The sequence below is a fragment of the Asterias rubens genome, chromosome 1 (genome assembly GCF_902459465.1).
Source record: "Asterias rubens chromosome 1, eAstRub1.3, whole genome shotgun sequence".
In the NCBI taxonomy this organism is placed as follows: Eukaryota; Metazoa; Echinodermata; class Asteroidea; order Forcipulatida; family Asteriidae; genus Asterias; species Asterias rubens.
Genome location: NC_047062.1, coordinates 31,413,899 through 31,432,378, shown reverse-complemented (window position 1 = coordinate 31,432,378; position 18,480 = coordinate 31,413,899). Strand labels below are relative to the sequence as shown.

At 40.5% G+C, this 18,480-nt stretch overlaps 1 protein-coding gene across 1 annotated transcript in view; it reads right to left on the bottom strand.

Annotated features, from left to right (window-relative positions):
- LOC117296824 (ribosome-binding protein 1-like) overlaps window positions 1–18,480 on the bottom strand; it is a 51,518-nt gene that overhangs the window by 19,434 nt on the left and 13,604 nt on the right. Inside the window, exons 4-19 of the mRNA XM_033779896.1 lie at window positions 18,082–18,151; window positions 17,429–17,586; window positions 16,761–16,903; window positions 16,146–16,296; window positions 15,711–15,935; window positions 14,406–14,510; window positions 13,850–14,001; window positions 13,444–13,555; window positions 11,697–11,792; window positions 9,850–9,942; window positions 9,253–9,333; window positions 7,657–7,752; window positions 7,050–7,142; window positions 6,208–6,267; window positions 5,392–5,607; window positions 3,591–4,319 (exon numbers count right to left, since the gene is read on the bottom strand). Coding sequence (XP_033635787.1) covers window positions 3,591–4,319; window positions 5,392–5,607; window positions 6,208–6,267; window positions 7,050–7,142; window positions 7,657–7,752; window positions 9,253–9,333; window positions 9,850–9,942; window positions 11,697–11,792; window positions 13,444–13,555; window positions 13,850–14,001; window positions 14,406–14,510; window positions 15,711–15,935; window positions 16,146–16,296; window positions 16,761–16,903; window positions 17,429–17,586; window positions 18,082–18,151 — 2,580 coding nt within the window. The remainder of the gene's footprint in view (window positions 1–3,590; window positions 4,320–5,391; window positions 5,608–6,207; window positions 6,268–7,049; window positions 7,143–7,656; window positions 7,753–9,252; window positions 9,334–9,849; window positions 9,943–11,696; window positions 11,793–13,443; window positions 13,556–13,849; window positions 14,002–14,405; window positions 14,511–15,710; window positions 15,936–16,145; window positions 16,297–16,760; window positions 16,904–17,428; window positions 17,587–18,081; window positions 18,152–18,480) is intronic.

Here is an 18,480-nt window from a genome sequence, read left to right as displayed (position 1 = left end):
ATGTTTTGAATTAGCGGAACAAAACATGGTCAGTTTGTATATATACAGTACATGTAGGAAGAAAACATGATGATTAGGTTACACAGATATATGCACTATGCAGTACACACAGCCATGAAAACAAAATAACCAAATAAATAAAGTGCTAAGCAAATAGGTGCGTATGCTTTGAAGCATTTTTACAAGCTGTGTCGTTTTTCCTGTGGGTTAGAAACGATAGAAGTGAGCACAGAGTATAAAACGAAGAAACACAAGTTGGAAACAACCGTCTGCAATAAAAACTAAACATATGAGCAAAGCAAATTGTAAGCCACGGCAACTGATAAACAAGCCTTGATAAACACTTCCTGGTGGACAACAAATTCTGTGAAATCATTTAAACAAAAGTTGTGAGCTCATTTTATGATGATGATTCAGATGGAACTTAAATGGATTTTCCCATAAAAATGTCTGATAAAAGTCACAAATGACAGGATATGTACAAGTACTATGTGGTTAAACACAGTAATCTGGTCCTCATAAAACATACATCCTGTCCCAGTACATGCTGGCAATTTAATACAAGTACTCGGTGAATGCTATAGATCGTATCGAATATGACGTCACCATTCAAATGCCTGCCCTACAACATGGTGTCTGTGAGCATGTGTGTGTGGGTTAGCGTGCGTGTGCCGTAGAAATCTAACTGGGAATGCTGCCTGCTTCATTGATGTACATGTACGCGTTTAGACGCACATACGGCCTGCCCTACAAGATGGCCACTTCCATAGCAACAAAGGGGTTATTCGATACGGTCTATTGCGCATCTGACCTGCTGTTGACACTATTAACAATACAATTTGTATTGGTCCACGCAGTATTTGTATGGCAAATATTGCCATTTTATACACACTGTAGTCAAATGAACTCATTCATCCATAAAATAGTCTCACAACGGACTCGCAGAGTGACTCACTAAGCGTTCTTTTGATTATTTCTCAATGCTACAATCAAAGTTTTCTGTCTGTGAATTTATTTATTCATCTAAACCTAAACCATCTTGTTTTTGAGCAATGGGTCTTAAAATCCCCTTCATAGTTTGGTTTGTGTTTTAAATCGGCCAAAATTGACGAGCTACAAGCTTGCATGCTGGACTGGGTCAACTTGACTCAAATCAGTAGGGCAGCTCGAGATGCTGTACGGCCTCGACTCGATGATTGATTGATTGTTTGATTGTTTGTTTTGAACTGATTTCTCTTGATTTCAGTTTTTTTTTTTTTCGATGGTGAAAATATTGAACTACACCTAAAGGTTATGGATGGGAGCAAGCAAGAGCTCACAAGACACAATTAGCTACTGCTAAACTATCAGCTACTTTGCTATTTAACATACGAAAGCAACTCAGCATTTTGTATTTGCTTCAATGTGCATGGAGCAAAGGAGATTTACAACAGTGATTATGTCTCATTTTTAACAGCACACAAGAACTTGATGGTAAAAAAAAAAAGATTTAATGGAGACAGGTTGGTGACGTATCAACTGAAATAGAGTGGTTGAAAATCAGTGTCTCTTTTGTACTATAAAGGTATGATCATAGATTGGTGGGTTTTTTTTCTTTTTATTTCATGTTAATCCATTGGCAACATTATAAAGAATTTAACAACAAAAGTCACATGTTAAAGTTTCAGCTGAACACAGGGTCTACTTGTTGAGAAAACAGCAAAAACCTCCAGGTATTTTCACAAGAATGTTTTATTCATCCACATTTAGCGAGGTGACAGCGGGTACCAACGTCATCTCGTTTCGTCTTTGGACCACAAAGTTCGAATCTCTCCTCAAAACATATCTTATGTCACAGGTTGTCAATGAATAATTTAGTTTTCTTTCGTTTTGTTTGTTGGTTTTACTGCGACTTGAACACCCATCAGGGTGGATATGTACGCATTACAAGTCTTTATTATTACTATCTCTGGCCGCAGCATTCAATATCCGCCCTCGTCAATCTGAGAAGCGATTTATACATGAATAGTTTCCCAAATGTTTTGGGGTGACAAATGTCGACAGGGAATCCTATCTCAAAACAGTTTATACTATGAACAGTTTATACTATCATAGGGGTGTTGTGGCCGAGCGGATAAGAGCACCGAACTTAAGCTCTGGTGTTTCTGCTCCACACAGTGTGGGTTCGAATCCCGGTCGTGACACTTGTGTCCTTGAGCAACCCACTTAACCATAAGCTTCTCTCCACCCAGAGGTAAATGGGTACCTCCGAGGGCAGAGACGGTTCTTGTGATTGATTAGCTTAGTGCGCTACATATTTGGCGGCACAAGCTGTATACTCCCCAGGGAGCTGAGATGGTTTAAGTAATGATTTAAGGCCCAGTGACCAGGGGTAATAATGTTGAAGCGCCATGAGTGTCACGGATTTGATCGCTATATAAGAAGGCACTATAATTATATCAGCTGGCACAGGTGCTTCTCACTAAGTAAGATCAAATGATAATTCATTTGTGGAGTATCTACATGTACAAATCTATGACCCTACCAGAGCAAAGAACATTAAAATTCAACCCTTGCAGAGAAAAGAAACAGACAGAAAAGAATCTTAACATCTTAAAAAAGTGAATGATTCGTGAAAAGCAAAAGGGGGATTCCCCTTGTAGAAAATAGATGCAAACAGTACGACACACACACAGTTCAAAATCATACATGAATGATGAGGGTGTGTTGGTGTATATAGAATGAACACATGCTTGGCACACTGTACAGCATGATGACTGGTAAAAAGACTCATTGTTCACAAGATCAGATTCTTTTCGGGGGTTCGGAAGTGGGTTAGATCTGGACAATGCCAGTACAGGTATCCACTCTGAGCATAACATACCAAGGGAGGTGTTTTTGGGGGGGCTTGAAAACCCTGGCGACAAACTTGGTGTGTAATGAGAGCCACTCCGAGATAATAGGCTAATCATCCTTACTCACAGCTAAGAGCTGAATTGCGAAGGACGCGGCTACAAAGTGTTCGAGAAGCAGGCATGCAAGGGCGCCTTTGGCAGCTAGCCACATCAACCCATTATGAACCGGAACACAGCCAGAGATCGAAAGTGTTGAATTTTTTCCTCGAGGGAGGAAAACCAGATAGTCTGGAAACCCCTTGCGCACAGCAGAGAACCAACGCACAACTCAACTCACATATGGCCATGGCCGGGAATCGAACCGGGGTCACCTTGGTGAGAGGTGAGCGCCTTACGCACAAGCCAACAATGCACTTGATGAAGGCACATGGTGTACATCTCACGGTTAAGTTTGTCTAAAATTTGCACAATTTTGCAACAAATTCATATTCACAGTAAAAAATGGCAACCAAGGAGGGCTACTTGGATTATCAGATTTCGATCTGGAAAACCATTCTTCTTAGAATAGTTATTGGCAGGGGGAATGAAGATGTTATGCTCAGAGAGGGTTTACTGTAAAAGGAACAAATATAAGTGAGAACAGGTATTAGTGGATGGAGGGTTAAAACAAAAATCGATGATTTATAGAATCAAAGCTTGTGAGATCAAAATGTTATCTTCTTCCAGTCTGAACTACACATAGTGAGTGACTCGTACTTCCTCATTGCTTTCTGTCGACTCGGCAGTCCCTGTCGACTCGGCAGTCCCTGTCGACTCGGCAGTCTCTGTCGACTCGGCAGTCTCTACAGGCACCTTCTTCGCCGCCTCCACATCTTCTCTCAGTGAGGATATGGTGAGCTCCAGAACCTGCTTCTCCTTAGTAGCTGCTTGTAAAGACTCTTGAGTTCTCCCCAGGCTGGCCTGAAGCTCCTCGACTTCCGATTTTGACTGGAGAAGCCCCTGCTGAGCTTCCTGGACTTCCGATCTGGATTTCTGCTGAGCCTCTTCCACTTCTGATTTGGACTTGAGCAACTCCTTCTGGGCCTCCTCGACTTCCGATCTGGACTGCTGCTGAGCCTCCTCGACTTCTGATCTTGACTGGAGCAGCTGCTTCTGAGCCTCCTGGACTTCTGATTTGGATTGGAGAAGCTCCTTCTTGGTCTCCTCGACTTCAGCTTTGGACTGGAGAAGCCCCTGTTGAGCTGACTGCAGCTGAGACGAAGACTGAGCAAACCTCTGCTCAGCCGTCTCAAGGCTTTGCTTGGTGCCGGCCAGTTCCGTCTGGAGCTTCTCTGAGGAGGATTGGAGGGACCTGACCTCCTCCTGAAGAATGTCCTTCAAGCTGCTGGAGGACTTGCGGAGTTGCTCGATGGTACTGTTGGCTTTGTCCAGGTCAGTGGAAAGTTTCTGAGCCTGTTCCTGTTCGTTGGCGAGGGCGGTCTTAACCTGCCATATAGTCAAGTAGTACCGATCATGATACACCATTCTCAATGCAGAGATAATGCAAAGTATATAAACAAACATAATGACATAAAGAATGATGGTGAACAATAATTGGTAATACTACTGTTTGTATCCAGTTCTATCAAGGTGCAGCTACAATAACTCTCTGTAATGAAGGAAACTGTTTCAGTATTTCAAGATGAGCTTAAAACAATATTAAGACACCAAAAATAGCAATTGATGCAATAAATTTTCAATGCCTGATAGAGTCTTTCTCACAGGCTAAAAAATTGTCAATGAAAAAAAAAGGTTTCTCATCTTAACACCATTTATATCACACTCAACTTCAAGGCAAGGAAATACCCACCTTTCAGTATTAAGTGGCGAGAGAGGCTGTGGTCAACAATCAAAAAGATATAGTTTTGAAGTTTTGCATGGTGTTGCAAGTGAAAAATACAGACATATCGGTGGAAAGACGTGAACACAGACTGTAGCTAAACACTCGATCAATAAGTCATTACATCCTTATAAAATATAAAAGCGGATTCAGACCACAGCGGACATAATAAAGAGTGTGGATTTTAAGTCGGTGTTGTTTCTGCAGGAATCTAGAGAATTTCAACTTTACTGCAGGCTCCTGCAGACAGACAGAGCATGAAGACACATTGATACCTCACCATGCAATACCTCAAAAATTAAAGTTCTTCCCAAGTAAAGTTCAAATTACTCTTGCTGCTTCATACTGGGAGCGTTCGTTTAGCTTCCCTGGGTCGACTCGGTCTGCCCCCGGTGTGTTCGAATAGCTTTGACCTCATTCCAGGGGCTCACCCCAGTGGCCTGCTTGTGAAGTGGGTCACTTGGGGGCTGGCCCCAGGTGCATGACGTCACTACGAGAGCGGTGAGTGATCGTTCGTTTAGCTCTTGTCAGGGGCTCACCCGAGTAAGCACCGCGGGGTAGACCCAGGGAAGCTAATCGAACGCACCCACTGTAAACCACCCTGCAAACAATTACAACACATTTTAAAATCTCAAACACATTAAAAAGACCAATCATTAAACAACAAGAGATGGTTACCTTTTGGACTTCGTCGGAGCTGACGCTATTCTCGGCTCTCTTGTTGGCTGTGTTTAACTCCTCCATGAGTTGCCTGAGTTGATTCTGTACATCTTTGAGTTCACGGCATGTGGACTCGTACTCGGCAGAAGACGCTGATCGCTCCTTCTCCATCTGACTGATGCTGGTCTTGGCCTTCTCCAGCTCAGCAGACAAGGCTTCCTTCTCAGCTGATGCCTGGAAAGACGAGAGAGCGGTTTTTAGTATTTGCCAACAATAAGGTCATAAAATACTGGGCCCAGTCAGAAATCCTGTAAGTGCAAGAATTTGCTAAGCACAAACAAACTTGTTACCGGCTGACATTCCATTAAGGGTACATTCTTGGGACTGGTATCTCACTCGTTTTTCGCTTAGTGAAGAAATTTGCTTTCTAGGATTGTATGCTCCAAACTTTAGGACGTATGTTGAAATGATGGCATTTCCACCTTAAGGTAACCCCTTGAGTTGTTGATTTAAAGGAGCTTCTGGGAACAGTACCACAAATTTGACCTAAATCCAACCGACCAAATAATTTCATTTGGTTTTACCCTTGCACCGTTGTGTGTGAAGCACTGTAGTGTACTTGGTACTTTCACTGAGTCATGGGACACAACCCGCACGCATATTACTCAGGTGGGATTCAAACCCACGACCTTTGCCATTCTTAAGCAGATGCCTTAATACTAGACCACTGATACTGCCTGGTAGGTAAAGGCAGTTTAAATCCCTTTTTTTTAAAAGGTAAAACCAAATAAAATTCTTTATCCCCGATCTATTTAACTTTCAGATAATAATTACCTTTTTCAATCCCTCCACATCTTTTTGTTGTTCCTGCACTGAGGCAAGTTCTCTTTTGGCCTGTTAGGAAAATGGATCGACACAAATTTCTAGATTAGTATCATTTACAACCTATAACCTTTTTGAGGTATGGCGGACGTGATTGGGTGTATACACACAAATTTACTCAAACCTTATAGTGTTGTAGCATTGTGTCCGCCATATCTCAAAAAGGCTTATGTGCAAACACCTTTGTTGGCTCAGGACTATAACGTCGGTAGTGCATATGATTTGAGGCATTGCATGGTGAGGTGTCAACGGTAACACCATGTGAACATCTACTTGTTGGGTAGATTGTGTTCTTTAGAGTACTGTCTTGCTATATATACTACGCTGTGGAGTAAATTTTTAGGAATTCAGCAAACTTCTCAGTTTATGAAAAGAACTGTCCTGCTTTTCAACTATTACCTGGACAATAGGTAGGAAATCAGTCCCTTTCGCTTTGTGGATCGAGAGGACTTCTCATTATTAACTTCACTCACCCAGACTGGTTCTTAACTGGTCTCAATGTTTCGACTAGCTTGCTCTAGTCCTGACGATGACTAGAGTACATGGAGTTTTATTAATCAAGACTGATCTCAATGATGATTTTGGGCAAAAAGAAACATCCAGTTTCTAAGAAAAACATATACTTGTGGATTTTAATTTTTTGTAAACATATACTATGTTTACACTTAAGAACCTTTTGATTATTACGAGTACGAAATTGCAATTAGCGACCTTATAGCATTGAGATGGCGACCTTGATGTCAAAGGTGGTTGGAAATGAACAATGATACAAAGCCTAATGTACGTGTACTGACCTGGGCCAAAGCTGTATCCTTGATGGACATCTTGTCTTGCCATTTCTTCTCCTCTGATTCTACGCTGCTTTGAAGTTTGTTTAAGATTCCTTCCTGCAAAATAAAACAATCAACAAAATATTGATAAATAAGTCTTATGTAGAAGATAATGTAGTTTTTAATTTCATTATGGCTTCTTATAATAGCACTGATATCCGTAACTCAGTGATGGTCAAGGCGCTTCTACATTCAGTTTGTTTTCCTGCAAAGTATTGTGAAGCTACGCTTTTTGAAGTATGAGACCATGTTATGGTTTACAAGGTGCTGTGGCGCAATATGCTGCCAATCCAGCGAGGCGAACCCCTTCTCTTTTTGGAAAGTGCACTAGGTTCTTTTATGTGCTTTACACAACACACAGGACCAACGACTTAATGTCCAATCCGGAGGACACAGCAATAATAATGTTTAAGTGTCTTGCTAAAGTGTCATGACTGGGACTCAAACCCCCACTCGACTAAACAGAAACAACGGAGTTTGAGTCCAGAACTTATTTGCTCGGCCACAACACGTCACAAATATTGATAATATTGTTGACATAAATGTTGGTTGAATGTGGTTGTTTACTCACCGTATCACTTAGGACTGATTTATAATGCTGACACTGGCTAACTAGCTTAGTTTTCTCATCTTCCAATCCGGACAACTTGGAAGACAACTCTGTTACCTGCAAAATCAAAACAACCAAAGTTAATTGAGAACTTTACATCTGTTTTCATAAAAAAAATTCAGAGATGTAGCCTAACATCACAAGGCCGGATGGCCATTTTAAGAAGAGGGCTACATTCAACTGATTTTGACTGTCAACCCAAATCAACTGTCACCAGAGACACGCTGCCTACTCCCTGGACTGAAACAGGGTTACCCCCTTCACAGTCCATAAGGATGAAGGCATGGGTATCATACACTTGGAGCCTGGCTGGTGCATTGCTGATGACAACAACAAATCCTGGGTCCAGTGAACTAGACTGCTCGGCAACGACACGCCACAAGAGAACAGGCGATCAAGCGCACGCAACCAGACCAATCAACACAGCCTCACCTACAGGCAACCCTTTGCCAGAGGTGACTGCTACCTCTCTAGCCCTTTCCCAAGAGCTGTTTGGAATTTGGAACAGGCTAACATTGGCTGCAGTCACTGCAACAAATCTGCAAGGGCTCCAGAGAGAAGCACTGCCAGCTATAAGAGGGATGGAGCTTCCAATCTCTCCCAGGACAAACTGACACTATCACCATCTGATAAGCACAATCTTGTCAGCACCAGCACCAGCACAGAGCACATATGGGATTGGCAACACACCCTCTCCAGGACAGCAGCAACGCTTTTAGGCGAGTACAAAACTGCAAGACGCAAGATGTCTGTTTCTGAATAGACGATAAACCTCTTATACATGTAGCACCAATTTACCAAAGGATGCAAGGCGCTTAACGGGAGAAACACAAATGAACGAGATACATGTACAAGTTGAAGAACAGGTGAGTCTTGAGGAAAAAAACAGTCTAAGCGCTTAAATGGGGATAGGAGGACATTTTCATAGGCGGGAGGCAGCAGTGGAAAAAGCTGTCACTTGCTAGTTTGCGTGACTTGTTCACCACGACGAGGGAGATAGCATCAAAGTTTTGGCAGGAGTGCGGGCAGACATGGAGGGAGGGTACACCTTTGGCAAGTACTCCAAAATTGCATAACCATTAAAACATACCTTTTTAGGTTTCTTACGAGAGTGCTGTTGATGTAATAAAACATTGTTAGAAACAACACCCCTTGATGTAATGTAGTTTTAAGAGCAACAGGTAATTTTCAATCAGTATAAAATTTGAATCTGAAAAAAAAAGCATTAGGCCTGAAGCCTATCTGGGGCATCTGAAACACACAATACTATGCAACAAGGATGTTGTTTTTCTGGTATTATTTCCATGCAACTTCGATGACCAAATGAGCCAAAATTTTCACAAGTTGATTAATTTATGCACACATTGGGGTACATGAAGTGAGGGTAGTGGTCTTAAACAATTACCAAAAGTACCACCTGCATTTTCGTTGTAATTAGTCAATAAGTTGGGTTGTCATTGTTTTAGTTCATCATAATCATTTGATCATTTTTTAGTATGGAAAATGCGCGTTATAAATATCATTATTATGATTATTAAGTTTTGTATTTATTCCTACCTCCAACCCCGAGGACGCTTTCTGTACGGCAAGATAATTCAAAGCATTTTTCTCAAACTGCGACATCCAGTCTTTGTGTGCCTGTTTACAAGAAGGGGAAAAAAAGGTAAAGGTCAATTATATATCACCTTATCACAAACTGAAGTGACATAACTGAATCAGGGGTGAGAGTCACATCCATGACAACTGACAAAAAGGTAAACTCGGATCTTTCATGTACTTTAGTTGATGCCTTTTCCTCCTTTTGGTAACAGAACTTACAGAATTTGAGGAGCTCTGGAACAGTATCCTCAGTGCCAGGGAAGTAGATCGAAAAAACATGTCATGAAAATGATTATAGTCTCAGTATTTTACCATAACATACAATAAACAGCTTTTCAGTAGTTTATTACTTTTGTTTTCCCCATGTTCCCTCTTCCTTCTGTTGATTTATTTCTGTTTTCTTCTTTTCATGCGCTTTGAGCACCTTGTTAGGTGGATACATGCGCAATATAAATTGTCCATATTATTAATATTATTTCTATTATTATTAATAAATGGTTCATACAATTTTACATGCAAAATTATTTTCATCTCACAAGACAAAGATTGACTTACAAGACCCTCTTTTACACTGATATCTGGGAATATCTTAGTCAGATATTTCCTGGACGTCTCCTGCTCCTTGAATAAACTTGCATTGAGCTCCTCCTGAAACGACAAGAAATTACAGACCAAAGGTGAGATAACATGACAGGATTTGTCATTATTTTAGGATTAGAATCTGGAATACAAAATTTCAAGCAGATTTATCTCCAGTGGGAGGGAGGCCTTGAACTGCAATCTATGTTACTTTGTTATTTTAGGAGCTGATTTGTGTGTATAGAAATTGTGACAAATACACACTAAGTTTTGCGTGATGAACAGCATTTATTTGAATATCTGACATCCAATAAGTTAAAAAATAGGACTTGACTTTTCGGACTTCCAGCCATAGCCACTGCTGAATCCATTATTTACGGCTTTGACTTTGGCTTTGATCATGTCCACCTGTATGGAAATAACCAGCAGAGCTTAAGCTGGAGCAGAAGCTGTGGTTTTATTAGGCCTTGATTTTAGCTATTGATGGGGCAAGGCTGTGAGGAAAATGTTAATTTGTATTGAAGCTTGATTTGTAGGAAAGCTTGATTTTTATAAAGCGTTCAACTTTAAACACCATTTTCTTTTATTGCTACTTTTTACTGGTGTCCATACGTGTGTGTGTCGGCTTGTGGTATCGAAGGCGAATTGTTAAAAGAAAGCATGACTAGACAGCAAACAAAATTTGCATTAACATTCACTACTTGCAAAAATAAAAACACAACATTTAAAGCCATTGGACCCTTTCGGTAAACAGTATTGTCCAAGGCCCACACTTCGTGTATCACAACTTCTATATAAAATAACAAACCTGTGAACATTTAGGCTCAATCGGTCATCGGAGTCGGGAGAAAATAATGGGAAAACCCACCCTTGTATCCACACGTTTCGCACATGTGTTTAAAATAAATCCATAATTCTCAAGAATTGATATTGTTTTACTGTTTTCTCAAAAAGTAAAGCATTTCATGGAATATTTCAAGAGAAGTCTTTCACCCCTACCTTCTGTAAACCCTGTAAGTTATTTGTAAATCTGTGAACTTTTTTTTTTGTCTTTTCTTTTTTTCTGTACCGAAAGGGTCCAATGGCTTTAATAAATGGAATACAAAATACAAAAGCTGATTTTGGTAGCCAGAAGGCTCTTGTTACACACCCTTGAACTTTATAAAACCTCAGTATTAAATGAAATCAAACTCTATCATCTGAGTTACTGATAACTGATAAAAAAAAACAAGGATGTATTTTGAACAAAATAATAGATTGTGCAAGTCTTTAAATATTCTGAAAGTGTGTTATTTTGTTTACCTCACAGACCTACAGACTTGCACAAGTCTACTAACAAACAGTACATGTATGTAAACATAATCACAAATAGCAAAACATAACTTTATCCATGCACTTTGTTAGTTGTTGATATCAATCAGCATGCTTTAGTATAGTCATAGAGGTGCTTTAGTGCAGGCACAAATTCAAACAAACTATTCCTGGTTGCTTACTTAAAATAATGTAGGCAGGGCAGAAACAAAACCAGAATGACAAAAAACTGCAAATTGCAAGTTTTACCATGAGTCGAAGCTTTGCTTAACATTTTTTTTATTCTGAAATGAAACTCAAGTCCAAGAGTAGAATAAAAAGTAGCAAGAAAGACAGGCCAAGTATGATGGCAACTCTCCTTACACCACGCGTAAATGACAGCAAGATGCTTTGAACTTGATGTTGAACACAAACAACAAAAACAGTGCACACTTACATTGAAATTTAACATCGTTTAAAATACATCATGCCACAAACAGGTTGATGACAACCACCCACTGTGGAATAACTACCTTCTGGTCTGTCACAGCCTTTGACACTTTTTCCGAGCTAGTTTTTTCGGCGGCTGCGAGTGCCTCCATGGCTTTCCAATTTTTCTCCTGAAGTTTCTGCCCGTAGGAACAGTTAAAAATGCAACGTTTCAGAGAAAAGAAATGACCAAATTGCTGTCCAAAAAAACCACCTTTCCTAAATGAATCTGTCACCGATTTTCAGTAGTGTCCTTCTACAAACCTGTAGTTTGTTTACAACAAAACAGGGACTAGAGCCTGGTTTAGGAAGGAATGCAAAATCAACCATAAACAAGAGTTTTTAACAAATTTTCTGGGGTTCTTCTGCATTTCTCCCTAGTAGTAAAAAAAATAATTATTCCTTTTTTTAACTGGTGGAATGAACTTCATAAACAATGATTCAAAAACCTTGGAAAGCATTCTAACAGCATCCGTTACCTCTTTTAAAGTTGAAGACCTTAGCTCAATTTCTTGGCTGTGATAACTTTATTAAGTGAAAAATTGAGGCTTACAGAAAAAGCCGCCCTTGATGTTATCACAACACAAGCATTAGACACTAGCAAGAATTTTTGCTTGCGAGCCTGCGTACATGTTACTCAGCATTCTCGTTAAAATGTACAAAGTACACTTTTCCTTTAACCTGAGAATGTTGCAGAGCTGCCAACATTCGCGTCTTGCACAATAATGAAGGGAGATTTTGTACAACAATCAGAGTGATATTTAGGACCAGTTTCCATAATCAGGGAGATTTTCAAATTTGTTCACCAGGGAACTTGTTGGTAGCTCAATTGTTCACTAAGTAGAACCATGACATTGGGCTGACATGTTAACCACAAAAACAAACTCAAAACATGTCAATTTGTTAGTGTACTCAAGAACTGTTCATTCTAACATTAATGTGTCCCAGCAGTATGCAGGGAATGGGGTTTAAACAGCAGGTTGGGTTTTGCATTATATTATATTAGTTGAACTGTCAAAGCGGGCACTGCAGTTTGGCATTACACAGTTTCTAACTACACTAACCGACACTTAACTAAAGACATATGAATACAAACAAACAATATAATTGAGAACAAAATGTCAAATTGGGTCCTTTAATTCTATAGATATGTTGAGTAGACATTCATTGTACAGTACTAACAATAATACCGCTCAGAGCTTGATCGTATTAAAAACATTTTTTTACCTCTCTGGCATTCCTTTAATGTGTAAAGGAAACAAACTCAAGCATTTTTATTGGGTCCCAATGTATGAATATGAAGACTTGCACAGTGTATTCTACTGTTTGAATGCTTTATTTTAATCACATTTCCTTTTCCAGCAAAAAATAAAATCACAACAATTCATAGTTCTAGAGTAGGTTGAGGTAATTCATTCAGAAAACTCTAGATTAATTGTTTCAAATATATCAACTGTTGAGCAACAAAATATTGCTTGGCAAACACTGAATAGTTTTTAGGCACTTCACTCATGTTTGAGAGTCATAACCATGATCACTGACGACAAACAGATCCGAGGATATATTGAAAAGATGGCATTTCCACATGTTGGTAACGCCTGTTGAGCTGTCAGTGCTTCTAGAAACATTATCTCGCTGGAGAAGAAGATTAAAGAACATGACTCCTTCATGTCCGAAAACAACAGTTTGTAGCACTTTTGTTGGACACCGCTTGAAGTTGGCACTGCAAACCATTCAATTATCACAAATGAGAATGAGACTGAAAACAAAGTGCTTTTTTGGGGTACTCACATTATTTCTTTGTTTTTGCTGTTCTACCGTTTGTTTAGTAGACTCCAGTTCCTTCTTACTGGCTGAGACTTGTTGCTGTAGGGTGGCCAGTGCTTTCTCCTTCTCATTCACACTGTGACAAAGACCAACAAAAATATTTACAATTCTGTTACCACCATTTAAGTGGAACGGACGAGGGAGTGTAGATCCGTGGATAGAATACACCAGCCCAAACCGAGTGCACAGTGTGGATTGGGTTTTCAGTCCCTACTTGACTGCGTGGGTGTGCTATGGAGTAATTCTCTGGGGTGTTCCTCTCACATCTTAAACCGAAGTTTCTTCATCATCTTCTCTTCTCGTTTGGCTCTAATTAGAATATTTATCCAGATCAAGATTCCAGAATAGTAAACAATTCCGATGGACTTACATGTTTTCATGGTCCTTCTTTGAGATGGTGTCTTCTTTGGATCCCTCAGGAGCCATGTTTCCGTTGGGTTTGTTGGCTTCCATTGCTAGGCTCAACTCCTTGGTCTTTGTCTCTAGCTGCGATGCCAGCGATGATTTAGCATCCTTAAGGTTCTGTCACAAATAAAAACAAAATATATATATATATATTTTTGCTCAATAGAACAATGGATTAAATGAAAATAATAATATTAATAACTAGTTCTTATATTAACAGGATTTGAGGCATCGCACGGTGATGTATCAATACATACTTGGTTTGCGGTAACACCATGTGTGTATCTACTTGCCAGGTAGAGTTAGTTCTTGTATAGTGCATTTAACAAACTGAATCAATGCACTTAACATTAGTGCCCTGGTCATTGGGCTAACAACATTCCTTCAATCTTTCTCAGCATCCTGGAGAGTATACCGCCTTAGGCTGCTGTGGCGCTTCATAGGCTTTTTCAAACATAATGTCAACCTCAACCCTCAAAGGTTTGATGCTGTGGAATAAATGAACCTGGAACGTGTCATACCTTGATTTCTTTGTCCTTCTGCGAGCTAAGTCTCTCAGCATCACCCAGTTTTCCCTTTGAGTCGTTCACGACGCTCTCTAGAGTCGCCTTCTGCTTCTCTGCGTCCTAACAAAACAAAAACGGTGGAACAATAATTAGACCGGGATGCAGTCTCCTCTGTTTGGGCTAGAACTTTAAAGGCAGTGGACACTATTGGTAAAAATAAAAATATTACTCAAAATAAATATCAGCATAAAACCTTTCTTGATTACAAGTAATGGGGAGAGGTTGATGGTATAAAACATTGTGAGAAACAGCTCCCTCTGAAGTGACGTAGTTTTGGAGAAAGAAGCAATTTTCCTCGAATTTGATTTAGAGACCTCAAGTTTAGAATTTGAGGTCTCGAAATCAACCATCTAAAAGCACACAACTTCGTGTGACATCAGTGTTTTTTTCTGTTATATTTATCTTACAACTCCGACGACCGATTGAGCTCAAATTTTCACAGGTTATTTTGTGCATATGTTGAGATACACCAACTGTGAAGACTAGTCTTTGACAATTACCAATAGTGTCCACTGCCTTTAAGGGTGTAACAACAGTGATGGCTTTACAGACTCTCTGCATCCATATGAATACAAATCTAGAGTTTTGAACACAAGCTCACATCTTCAAGAAACTCTTGATGGACAAGGAGATCCTTAGACTCATTAACCCTCCTACTCTTGGTTCCATTATCCAGTGAGCTGCCCAACCATTTGATACCCTTCAACTGAACATATTGTGAATGCATCTGTTCACGATTGACCCCGACTCGTGCCTCCAGGATGCCTGTAGAAGAATGCCTTCCAAGACTAAGCCCTAACAAAGAAATGAAGTCTAGCACCCAAGGCCACTAGTGCCCCAGCGATGCCTGTTACAAACACCTTGTAGGCCCTACCACTGAAGTAATGGTATGCAGTTTAATATGACCACATAAAAACATGATTCATTTGAAATGCATTGCATCGAAATACATGCATTTTTACATGACAAGTGCCTTAGAAGCCCTGGAAAGTTTGTTTTATAAAGCGTGCACGCAAAGCAGTCACTCTTAGTTATCCAATCAGTGTTGATTTTTAGTGTTTCCCCTCCAAGGAGTTAGAGGTATCGAGATGGAGCACTACCTTTAGACGGTTAAAAGCGCTACCAGTCTAGCTAGCGATCAAACTTGATCTCTTCAAACTTGATCGCTAGCTAGACCAGCATCCACCTCTAGACCAGCCGGCCTAGCGTGCGTATAGAGTATTTGTAATATGGTCTATGGTAGCCAGGCTGGATACTAACCCTGACTCGTGCCTCCATGGTAGCCATCTGAGTGCTCTTCTCACTGTCCAAGCGATACACATCCTGCAGTTGTGACTTCAGCGTCTCGCTCTCCTTGGTCAGAGACACAAACATCTCCTTGGCCTTGTCTCCGTCACGAGTTGCTGTCTGGAAACGAGACTCGGCTTTACGGAGCTCCTCGGACACCTCGCTAAGACGCTTGGAAAGGGCAGTCTCGTTCTCACGCTGTGGAGAAAAGAAATCAGTCTCTTAACAATCCCGTGCATGATTTCATAGAACTGATTAAGCAGAAAATATTACTCGTCACCAAGAAAGGTTTTATGCTAATAATTATTTTGAGTAATTACCAATAGTGTCCACTGCCTTTAATAAATGAAATCTCCACCATGCAAGGTTTACAAATCTTTTACTTAGAATCTTGTAATTTGTTATCACCTGTCCAGCTTGTCCTGCCTCGAACATCTTGAGCTGTTGCTCGAGCTGAGCTCTCTTGGTCTCCAAGTTACGTCGTTGCTCCTCACTCTGTCTCATGTGGCTCTCATTGTTGGAGGCTTGACTCTTGATCTTCTGCATTTCATTCTGGAAGCTGAGGTAAGAATATTGGATGGAGATGGTTAAGCCTTTTCATCCCAAATGGTGACTTAAGTCGATTGTGCACTGTACTCTCTGCTTGAGCCCCAATAGTGACTGTATACGACTGTGTACCTTACCTTGCTTGAGCCCCAATGGCGACTTAAGTCGACTTGCACTATGCCCTGCTTGAGCCCAAATGGTGACTTTAGTTGACTGTGCTCTAAACCCGGCTTGAGCCCAAATGGTTACTTAAGTCGATTGTGCACTTTACCTTGCTTGGTCCCCACTGACGACTGTAGTCAACAAAAACCACCCAAGCCTGAGCCCAAAGGCCATTTGGTAGCTGTAGTTTTTCCCATGTTCACCCTCCATACCCAATGTTTTCTGTTCTTATAAAGATAATTTTAAAATCAAGCCACTTGTTACATGTTACCCATTTGAGTTTGTTAAAAGTATAAAGTGTAGGACAATACTTACTGTTGTGCATTGCGAGTAGCCTCTGCCTTGAGTCGAGCATTCTCTTGTTTGAGTGCCTCCAAGCTGGTGTTATCAGTTCGACTCTCCATCTGCTTAATACGGGTTTGAAGATTTTGAGTTTCCCGAGCGTGACCGTCATGACTCTAAAATGAAGACAATTACATCAAGAACTAATCAAGATTGTGGAAAAACAATTGATAAACGTTACATGCATAAGTGTCAAAATTGGAATCTGAAGTGAGTTTAAAAGTTTTGTGTTGTGAAAATTTAAAAAAGGCAGGGAGAAAACTTAAGTGGGATAGCCCTCAGAATTCTTTCCAACCGTGCATTTTATAACAAATAGTTTTCAAACGCTTTTCAAAGACCAAATCGCCTGATCCAAGGCAACGTGTCCCTTTTAATGATAGATCTAGAACTACACAGCCCAAACAACCATGCTGAAGCCCGGTTCATACTTCCTGCGAATGCGAATGCGATACGAATGTTGACGTCACAAATTCGCAATGAAAAATTCGCAGCAGTTGCCCTCCGCTCAACTCACTTGCGAATATCGCTGCGAAAGGAGGGTTGTGACGTCAAATTCACGTCAAATTCGCTTCGCATTCGCATTCCTATGGAGTATGAACCGGGCTTTAGACCATCAAGCGAAGAAGATAACGTTTTCCTACCTGCTGCATTCTGACTTTGAATGCCTCAATCTCTCTGGCCTGGTTCTGTACTTTCTCCTTGTAGCGAGACTCAATTTGCAGCCTGCTTCCTTTCTCTTGATTCAGCTCAACACGTAGCTCCTTGACCTTCTGGGATGATGACTGGGCCAGGAGCATCTCTGTATAATCATACAACAGTGTTATACTTTCAGTATGTAAAGCTAGAAAGTATAGGCTTGCATTTGTAGTTAATACCTCAGTTTTCTCCCCATGCACAATCTGGCATATTGGACCAATTTGTACGTATGCCGATTATTGTATGCACAAATTGAGAAATTGAGGCTGATTCGCAGAAAAAAAACCTTTTTTTGGGGGGGGGGGGATTCAGATTAAATTTGAATCAATCATTGAGAAACTGAAGATAATAAACACCAAGGAAAAAAAGAAAGAATATCTGTATCCTGCTTTCACAAGATTATTGATTCCGCGCTTACATCAAAAGTATTTCACAGGTTATCTGGGAACTTTAGCTTCTGTGTGTGCACATTCTACGTTCTTCGCCTAAGAAATGTTGTGCTTGCCCTGAACACAAGTGACGAATGGTGATACAGATTTCAAGCACAGTATTCAGCGGTAAGCAGGGCCATGACAATGGACCCTGGACTGTCACCTACCATTGTGCAATGCCTGCTCCTTCTCCTGGAGTTGTTTCTTCATGGCCTGCATGGGATCACGCTGGTTAGCCTGAAATTAAAAAAAACACCATTGAAGACCATTCCAAGTACACCCACGCTGCATCACCTGGTTGTGCCAAATCTTAAAAATTCATATTATCAAACTGGCTGGAAAGACCTCTGATTCACATAGTGTCTGGTGATGAGAGACCCATTCCAACCTTGTAATTAGCAGCCTAGGGGTCGATTTCACAAAGAGTTTATCTCGAGTTAGGACGAGTTACTCGTCCTAACTTAGGACTAATCTTAAGGTCTGCATGCTACAGTGCAGGGTTGGGACTCGTCCTAAGTCCTAAGATTAGTCTTAAGTTAGGAAGAGTTTTGTGAAATCGACGGCGG